Below are 10,079 nucleotides of genomic sequence, written 5' to 3'. Positions count from 1 at the left end.
AAATAGATTTAGTACACTGTAACTAGAAGCACCAATCAGAATTGCAAATATTTGCAGAATTGCAAACAATTCCAAACAGGATATGAGAAAGTATTTAACATAAAAAAGGCAAACATTTGATAATTGCAGAGCACAAATTAACAAAGCTCAGTAATTTTAATTCACTTCAGTTGTGAGGGCAAATAATTTCAGTAGCCCTTCACTGAAGAACACACGAGATCCAGGGCATGGAGACGGGTAGGTTTAGGGATATGTAAAGAGGGAAGAGTTGGATTCAGATCCAGGGGGTGGAGATGGGTAGGTTTAGGGATATGTAAAGAGAGAAGAGTTGGATCCAGATCCAGGGGGTGGAGATGGGTAGAATTAGGGATATGTAAAGTGGGAGGAGTTGGATCTAGAGCCAACCCCGCCCCCCTGCATCTCATGTTCTGCAGTAAGGACCATCTGAGTAATTCTGACACCTTTTGTCATTGTATTATAATGGCAACCTGCAAGCTTATTAAGGTGATTCAATAAAATTCCAGTTATGAGATGTATATAACCAGCTTTCACACATACCAATAATTCTGCGATTGAAGTAGTCTGGGAGCATTCGTTCACACACAGCAACCAGCAGCCAGAAGGCCTCTTCCTCTTTAGCATACAGCAGCAACACCGACGTGAGGATATTCATCGCCTGGACAGACCGACATATAAACAATGAGTGAAAATCTTCTAAAGCCAAATGCTAGTTTTATTTGGGTTTTATACAATATCTGAAATTCAAATCATTGTTAGAATGAGTGGAAGACAAGACTTTCAGTCAATAAAGTGAATAAAAACATAAATATGAGTTTGAAATGACATGAGGGTGAGTAATGACAGAATTTCATTTCAAGTGAACGGACCCATTAAGAGTTTGTGATGTAGTTGTATAGACAAATTTAATCTAAATAATTTTTTTTTTTTTTTTTATCTGACTTCTTACAAATTGTTTGGCTTTCACAGCAATATAAAAAAACAAATCATGTTTTTTTTTCTACGCAGTCACCATATTGTTCAAATACACTTTGCATATTTTCCATGTTTATACTTTGCATACACAAAGTGTTGGATTACCAAAACCATCCATGTACTTCCTGTTTTTAAAACAAAAATATTTATAAGAGGCTCCATAGCTCATGTTATGTTCTTTATCACCATAGATTTAGATGGTTCTAATTTTTCTCATTTTGTTAAATATCTGATTTAATATCAAATATTAGTGCAATGTGCAATAAAAAAATCTTTTTGTGCTGGTGTTTAGGTGCATGATAATGAATAATTGTGTGTGTGCTAGTCTCACAGATAAAGCTCTATTGCTGTGCAAAAGGAGGATGTTGCATACAAACTTAGACCATAATAAAGTCTGCTTCCCTTTGAAGCTACAACTGGTCACTTAGACAGGGCACAACCATCTAACTGACATTTAAACATTTGTTAAGTGAATATTTCAAAAATTCTATGCCATGAAAACAGTAGACCATTACAAACTTGTATGACTCTCTGAAATTGTTTAGTCAGAGTGTAACTTGATTGAGAAAGCTTTTTTGTGAACAAGAAGAATCAGATGTTCTCTGAACTGTGCCATCTGATGCTGAGACCATGTGAGAAAACTAAATGAAAGAGTCACGTGTGCGTATACCTGGCAGTAGCCAATTTTGGGGTTGCGGTGAGCATAGGCAGTCAGGACGCGGCGAAGGGCAGAGATTCCTGTGTCACTCTGAAATGCTGGGTGTTCCGGGAGGGAGCGGTGCAGATCTCTCTCAATCTCATCACATGCAAGTGAACTGCTGCCCATACACTCCTCTAGTAGGCGCCCGTAGTAACCGGGGTGAGAGGTCATGTCATGTACTGCACCTATAACAGAAGCAAACATACATGTAGAAACTGCAGCACACACCGACATGACATATACATACTCACACCAATAAACACACACAAACAGGACAACACACACCTGAAAAGAGCATCCACAGTTCTCCTCTGAGTGTCTCTGGAACTCCTCGTACAATGAGATCACGTGTTTTTTTGGTGCAAAACATTCCGGTTCCACGGCCATATTCAGCAAAGTGGATCTGCCATGACTGCTCCTTCATTCGCTCCTTCAGCTGTCAACAGTGGGATTAAAAATTTGTAAGATTAAAAAAAAAAAAAAAAAAAAAAGTATTTTATGCTCATCAAGGCTGCATTTATTTAATCAAAATTAGACTGTTTTCTATTTTAATGAAACGTTATTCTTGTGATGTCTAAGCTGAATCATTACTCCAGTCTTCAGTGTCACATGATCTGTCAGAAGTCTTTCTAATATGCTGATTTGTTGCTCATTTCTTTATTATCAATGTTTAAAATAGTTGTGTTGCTTAATATTTTTGTGGTAACCATGATACATTTTTTTTTCAGGATTCTCTGATGAATAGAAAATGTCTTTACTGTCACTGTTGATCAATTTAATATGGAAGCCCATTTCCACCACTAAATAAAAAAATAAAAACAGTAATTTTAACTTTTTTTCTTAGAATTCTGACTTTTTATCTCGCAATTGCGAGTTTATATCTCACAATTCTGACTTTTTTTCTCACAATTGTGTGATATAAAGTCACAATTCTGAGATATAAACTCGCAATTACTGTTTTTATTTTTTTATTTAGTGGCGGAAATGGGCTTCCATAATTTAATGTGTCCTCACTGAGTAAATATATAAAATTCTTACAAAAAAAACAAACAAAAAAAACTCACTAACCCCAAACTTTTCAACGTTAGTGTATACCACTTGCTTTGATTCCACTAATTCTTCATTATTTAACTAACGTTACACCAATATTGCAATAAGGTCATTGGTACCATTTTGGGGTCAAGGTTTTCCGCATCGTGTGGATGAAAGACATTCATGAGAGCTTCAGTGCTGACAGCTTGACTTTGCCCCACCATCACACCCTCCTCATCCTCAGAGAGAAAGACACATACAATTTAGTGTCCAATAAGTATCCTCTGGAATGGCATGACATGCAAACTAAAACACATAATTTCTTTATAGTAGTGGCTGGAGTGAAGAGGAATTACCGGATTACTGACACAATGCTGGGGGCTTCCTGCTGTGCCACATTTTCTGCGAATGGTGGCAGTAAGTCGCTCAAAATCCCGAACCTCAGAAAAACGCAAAGCTCTCTTGCCACGCAGACACACAGTCAGGGCACGACTACTGCGGTCTGGCAGCTCCACACTAAATACCTGCAGGCATACATTAATTCCAAAAACACACAGAAATCAGCATTAGAAAAATACAAACACATTGATAACGAAAAAAACAACAACTAGGAATTTTCATGAATGAACTCTCCAGCCGCAAAAATATACTGTACTACAACATCATTTCTATTGAAACTTATGTCATTTATTTAAATATATTTGTAATTAAAATGTACCATGTTGAAGTTGTAATTTAGTACATATAAAGTGTATTAACTTTAAATGTAATATAGCATAACACACTACATAAATTATAATCAAGTACTTTACATGTGTTTTAGTATGTTAACACATCAAAATAAGTGTACTTCTCTACAAAAATTAAAGTAAAACTTTTATTTTGACATTATTATAAGGTGCACCTTTTAAAAGAAATATAGACATGAATGAAAATTCTTCTTCTATAGTTTCACTATTCCTTAATCCCTCCCTGTTCTAGCTTGTACTATTCTGAAACTTTATATTACTAGAACTTCTTGTGTTTCTTGCCTCTTAAAGATGAACCGAGATTCATTAAATTAATAAGAATTTAAGATGAATTCCTCATTTGTAAGTCACTTTGATTAAGTGTCTACTAAATGAATAAATGTAAATGAAAGTTAAGTGTACTGTAAAGTACAGTTAGGTGGCCTTTTATTTCAATTATATTATCTGCAATGCAATTAAGCATACTTATTTTTCTCAAGGGCAGTCTTCACCATGACAGATTTCTTTGCAGTTTGCAGAAAAATGAGCAGTTTACGCACCTCCCATAGAGGTATTATGAGATGGCACTGAGACCCATCCTGGCTTGCAAAGCACAGATAGTTCTCAGAGACACAGATTTTTCCAAGCATATTGACATGGCTGAACGGAACCCAGAGGAAACTCTCGTACACTTCACAAAGGCTTTCCTCCTGTGGCAACCGGAAAAATGACCGGAATGACTGATTCCGTGCATGCATTTCCAGAGCCCTGCAAATATTACAGTAAAGTCAGACATTGTTTAGTAAAAAAACAAAGGTAACATTCACAGGAGAAAAAAAAAAACTGATGCACCTCTGCGTGATGTGAAGGGGATTGGCTAGTGGATGTTCAGCATTAAATGTTTCTTTATCAAAGAACCGCAAAATGGCATAGTCGGCCAGCTGCTGCATGATCAGATATGTCTGCTGGAGCCTTAGGAGCATCGAAAAGAAATGATCCTCTCCACGCACACGCACACGGATGCTCTCTGCCAACAACACATTTGACGTGCGTTCCAGACGGCTCACTTCATCCCAGGGATACACCAGTTTCACTAAGCAAGAAACACACAAACATGAATAATACTGATGCTAACTGTAAAAGGAGGAAACCACAACATATGAAGCGCTTATAGAGTAATGCGTGACATATCTTGTCTTAAAATCCACAGTAGAAAAAAAGTCATACATAAATGATGACAGAATTATCACTATCACTATAGGAATTTGCTATGTAAATGTCCTCAATTATGATTGGTTAACCTCTTTGCATATGGAAAAATTACAATTTCCAAGTTGCGTAATAATGAGTAATCTTTGATGTAATCTTAGGCAGTTACATGTTAATATGGAGTTTTCAAATAGGGGTCCAGGGGGCCACAAGACATGATACGCTGAAAATAACAACCAATCATTATATTTAAGAAACAACATCTTGATGTTATATGCTTTGTATATTTCTAACACATGGGTCTTCAAATGTGAAAATACCTTGCTAGCATTATATTTTAGGAAGTGGCTCCCTGGCAAAAGGATCATAATATACAGTGCTCCAAAAAATTAAAGGAACACTTTGAGAACACATCAGATCTCAAAGGGGAAAAATATCATGCTGGATATCTATAATGATATGGACTGGGTAATGTGTAAGAAATGAAAGGATGCCACATTGTTTGATGGAAAGCAACTCAAAATGGTACTAAAAATGGTAGTTTGTATGGCCCCCACGTGCTTGTATGCATGCCTGACGACGTTGGGGCATGCTCCTAATGAGACGACGGCTGGTGTCCTGGGGTATTTCCTCCCAGATCTGGACCAGGGCATCACTGAGTTCCTGGACAGTCTGAGGTGAAACCTGTCCCAGAGATGTTCTATTGGATTTAGGTCAGGCAAGCGTGGGGGCCATTCAATGGTATCAAATCCTTCATCCTCCAGGAACTGCCTGCATATTCTCACCACATGAGGCCGGGCATTGTCGTGCACCAGGAGGAACCCAGGACCCACTGCACCAGCGTAGGGTCTGACAATGGGTCCAAAGATTTCATTCCAATACCTAATGGCAGTCAGGGTGCCATTGTCTAGCCTGTAGAGGTCTGTGTGTCCCTCCGTGGATATGCCTCCCCAGACCATCACTGACCCACCACCAAACCAGTCATGCTGAACAATGTTACAGACATCTGTCACATGTGTTCAGGGTGAACCTGCCAATTCTGGTGTTCAATGGCAAATGCCAATCAAGCTCCACGGTGCCAGGCAGTGAGCACAGGGTCCACTAGAGGACGTCAGGCCCTCAGGCCACCCTCATGGAGTCTGTTTCTGATTGTTTGGTCAGAGACATTCCCACCAGTGGCCTGCTGGAGGTCATTTTGCAGGGCTCTGGCAGTGCTCATCCTGTTCCTCCTTGCACAAAGGAGCAGATACAGGTCCTGCTGATAGATTAAGGACCTTCTACAGCCCTGTCCAGCTCTCCTAGAGTAACTGCCCGTCTCCTGGAATCTCCTCCATGCTCTTAAGACTGTGCTGGGAGACACAGCAAACTTTCTGGCAATGGTATGTTTTGATGTGCCATCCTGGAGGAGTTGGACTGCCTGTGCAACCTCTGTAGGGTCCAGGTATTGCCTCATGCTACCAGTAGTGACACTGACCCTAGCCAAATGCAAAATTAGTGAAAAACGGTAGGGAAAGATGAGTAGGGAAAAAAAATATCAGTGGCCTCCACCTGTTTTGGGGGTCGTCTCACACCAAATCAGCTGAAACTGATTAACACCCTCCTCTGCTACTTAACTGACCAGAACAATGTCCCAGGAGTTTAAGTGACTTGATGCTATTCTCTGATTAAAAAGTGTTTCTTTAATTTTTTTGAGCAGTGTATTTAATGTAAGCAGGCCAGAATGTTTCTAACCCTCATTTCCCAACATATAGGAGTAGAAACACAGGAAGTTGGTGCTGAGGTAGATCCAGCCCTGGTTTGGCACTCGTCCTTTCCAGTAGCTGCAAGAGAAATATGTCACAAGCTTCTCTCTCTGAGGCAATACGAACAGACGTTCAAAGCGCAGCACTGCCTCCCGGAAGCGCTCAGGATCTTCCTCGTCACCTGCGGATTTGCCCTCCTCTGCTATCAGACCCTACACAAACACAACATACCACCGCTAAAGTCAACAACACAAAAGCAATTGCTGGAGCTAATATCGAAAATACCGGAAAACACAAAAACAGGGGGGAAAAACATTTGACGGTATGTGAGAGCCAAATAACCCTCTCACCCTTATCTTTCCCTGGACAAAACTGGTGATGTCTTCACCAGAGTCAAACACAGAGAGAGTTCTGATGATGTTCTGCTGCAGCCAATCCCAGTGCTGTGAGATTTCCTCTATAGATGCTCCTGTACACACACACACAGAGACATATATTACATCAGGAACTGAATGAAAGGAGTCCAAGCCCTCACATACACATTAACACTGTGTGCAGCATCTCTCTCACCACAGGCGATGTTCCAGTACACCTGAGAGTCAGGTGTCTGGTGTAAAATGCGAAACGGGGCCACTTTGGCTGTAGAGTCAAGAACTGTGTCCAAAGTTCCAACCAGCAAGCCTGAAACAATAATGTGAAATAACAAACATAACATTATAAAAACATATCCCTGAGTCTAAAATTTAGCTACATTTCTTAAAACCTGCAGTCTGAATTGTAATTGAATGTGGTCAGTTTTTCTACACTATCGGTCAAATGGTTTTAAACGGTAAGATTGTTTCATGTTTTTAAAAAAAGTCTCTTCTCACCAAGGCTTCATTTATTTGATCCAAAATACAGCAAAAACAGTAATATTGTGAAATATTTTTACAATTTAAAATAACTGTTTTCTATTTGAATATATTTTAAAATGCAACTTATTCCTGTGATGCAAAACTGAATTTTCAGCATCATAACTCGAGTCTTCAGTGTCACATGATCCTTCAGAAATCATTCTAATATGCTGATTTGCTTCTCAAAAAACATTTATTATTATTATTATCAATGTTGAAAACAGTTGTGTCCTTCTCAACTGATGAATAGAAAGTTCAAAAGAACAGCCTTTATCTGAAATATAAAGCTTTTGTAACATTATCATTCATCAGCTAGAAGTGGTTGTTGTGAAAGTGATTCCAATGATATCTTTTATATTTAGAACAATTTTTAAAACTATTTCTTTATTGTTATCGTTATAGCTATTGTCCTTGGTGTGAACTGGTCTTTAAAATAATGATTTCTAAATGATCATGTGACACTGAAGACTGGCGTAATGACTGCTGAAAATTCAGCTTTGCCATCACATGAATAAATAACATTTTAAAGTATATTAAAATACAGATATATAAAATATACAGAACAACATAGAGTAATATGAGGTATGAGTGGCACTTCTTGCAATGTCTCTAAGGCACACTGATGTTAGCAGGGACAAATTTTATGTTAGTCATTGAAAATCTGTCCTCTCTACACTGCTTCAGAAAGAAGCTGCTGTATTATGGCTCTTAGCCATGAAGCAAAGGTTTCCATGGTGATGAACTCCAAAGGAAAAAAATTGTCACTAATTAGAGTAAAACCTATAATCAGCCCACCAACAATTCTGTCCATACATTCCTCTGTTCTGGAGGAGACTCCATGACATTATGACTTTTACAGTTTTGAGCACCCCTTCCAATGGCATAGCTGTAGTCCTGCTTGCATCTATCCTCTCATCTCATTTTTCCATACAATTTAAAATAGTGGACCAATTGTAAAAATAAATAAACATGTAAATAGTTTTATACTGATATCACTAGAGTTTTCGTGTGAGTGTACTGTACATCATTTTTTAAAACTTTAAAAACTGTTAATTTGTTTATGTGGAAAACCTTTTTTATATTAGCCTACCAAAAAAAAACAAAAGTGCACCTTTAAAAGGAACAATGTAAATTGGCCTAAAATGACACAAAACTTGCAGTAATCGTGTCGCCCTTTACTGGCAAGATATCCCCAGGTTACAGCACCAATCAATAAGGCCTTCTTTCAGATCTGTCTGTAAACACGCTGAATCCACCTGAAACCTAAACAATCTGACGTCACACCATGACGCAACAACTCCTGTCAAAGGAGAGACCAAGTCCATATATAAGATAGTCTCCTTATTAAACCTGTTTAGGCTTCAGATCCTACACATATAATATCTGGAGGAATGTTGCATTTTTAAGTACCTTTATGCACACGGTCAGTTTACCGCAGTGGTGACGTCAGCACTCAAAAGAGCACATCATCAGACCACTGATAGCGAAACTTGCAAAAAAACATCATATCTGCAAGGATACATTAACCCTTGAACTGTAGCAAAAGGACTTTGAGTTAGAACAAAATCAATAGTTTTAAAACTCTATTGAGGTGTATTTTAAGGCGTAACACCGAAAAGGACATCACATTTGGGTTCTCATTCAGCACAATAATTAAAGCATTAGAGCCGGTCATGTTTACAGCTTGCACACGGACATCCGCGCGTTCCCGGTACCTGTCAATCCTCCGCTGTCCTCCCCGTATCCGCGTCTGCGCTGCAGAACGAAGTAATCGTTGGATTTCTCCGTCACCCATAATTTCAGCGCGTTTTTGAGAAGCACCTCTTCGGGTTTGAGCCACATGCTGGAATTTGTTTTCAGAGATACGCGTCCTCTTGCATGACACTCGGATCATCTCAAGCGCATACACCCATAGATTTGAGTGTTGTTTGCTCTTGGACCGCTTTTCCCACGTCGACAGAAACTGAGCCAAAGACAAGCGACACCGGCGCCACTGGGATTGTAGTCTTCCACATCTGCCCCGCTGAGCAGAGGAGAGCGCTGCCCTGAAAACTATCGACTACAGTTCCCACAATGCCCGCGCCCACCTTATGACTTTGTTTCAAATTATTTAAAGGAACAGCAGCACATGTTTACGACAGGTTGTCATGATACGGCCCATAGCGGTTTTACCTGGAGCTCGTGGTTTCTACCATGACTAAGCCGTTAAAAGCGTGATTCAGGACTAGGGATGGGAGTTGAAAAGTATAATTATACAACAATTATTTAAGTACTTTTGAAAAAATTCTCGCAAAAGGTGTTTACTTTTCTTTCTTTTTTTTTTTTTTTAAAACGAGTTAAGATCAGTAATACGGAAGAGGATTAGGGCCAAGCAATAATAAAAAAAAATTAAACCATCTCAAGATTAAAGTTGTTAAATTTCGAGAAAGAATTCGAAATAAAATGTTGAGAATAAACTCGTTAAATTACGAGAAAAAAACTCGTTAAATTTCAAGAAAAAAGTCGAGATAAAATGTTGAGAATAAACTCGTTAAATTACGAGAAAAAAGTCGTTAAATTTCGAGAAAAATCGTTAAATTTCGAGAAAAAAGTCGAGATTAAATGTTGAGAATAAAATCATTAAATTATGAGAATAAAGTCATTAAATTAAGAGAAAAAAGTCGTTAAATTATGAGAACAAATTTGTAATTTATTAATTTTATTTTTTCTCATAATTTAATGACTTTATTCTCAACATTTTATCTAGACTTTTTTCTCGAAATTTAAGAACTTTAATCTCGAG

The 10,079-nt window shown here is 38.3% G+C and overlaps 1 protein-coding gene across 3 annotated transcripts in view; it reads right to left on the bottom strand.

Moving 5' to 3' along the window:
* The window catches only part of tbc1d8b (TBC1 domain family member 8B), a 17,189-nt gene extending 7,919 nt beyond the window's left edge, over positions 1–9,270 (bottom strand). For all 3 annotated transcript variants that reach the window (XM_067405504.1, XM_067405501.1, XM_067405503.1), the window contains exons 1-11: positions 9,013–9,270; positions 6,975–7,085; positions 6,755–6,873; positions 6,394–6,616; positions 4,306–4,546; positions 4,014–4,221; positions 3,082–3,249; positions 2,863–2,964; positions 1,979–2,129; positions 1,664–1,878; positions 559–676 (exon numbers count right to left, since the gene is read on the bottom strand). In XM_067405504.1, coding sequence (XP_067261605.1) covers positions 559–676; positions 1,664–1,878; positions 1,979–2,129; positions 2,863–2,964; positions 3,082–3,249; positions 4,014–4,221; positions 4,306–4,546; positions 6,394–6,616; positions 6,755–6,873; positions 6,975–7,085; positions 9,013–9,139 — 1,783 coding nt within the window. In that variant the 5' untranslated portion in view covers positions 9,140–9,270. The remainder of the gene's footprint in view (positions 1–558; positions 677–1,663; positions 1,879–1,978; positions 2,130–2,862; positions 2,965–3,081; positions 3,250–4,013; positions 4,222–4,305; positions 4,547–6,393; positions 6,617–6,754; positions 6,874–6,974; positions 7,086–9,012) is intronic.
* Positions 9,271–10,079: the final 809 nt, after the last annotated feature.

The sequence above is a fragment of the Chanodichthys erythropterus genome, chromosome 13 (genome assembly GCF_024489055.1).
Source record: "Chanodichthys erythropterus isolate Z2021 chromosome 13, ASM2448905v1, whole genome shotgun sequence".
In the NCBI taxonomy this organism is placed as follows: Eukaryota; Metazoa; Chordata; class Actinopteri; order Cypriniformes; family Xenocyprididae; genus Chanodichthys; species Chanodichthys erythropterus.
The sequence above is the reverse complement of the archived record's forward strand: the minus strand, read 5'-3'. Positions and strand labels throughout refer to the sequence as shown.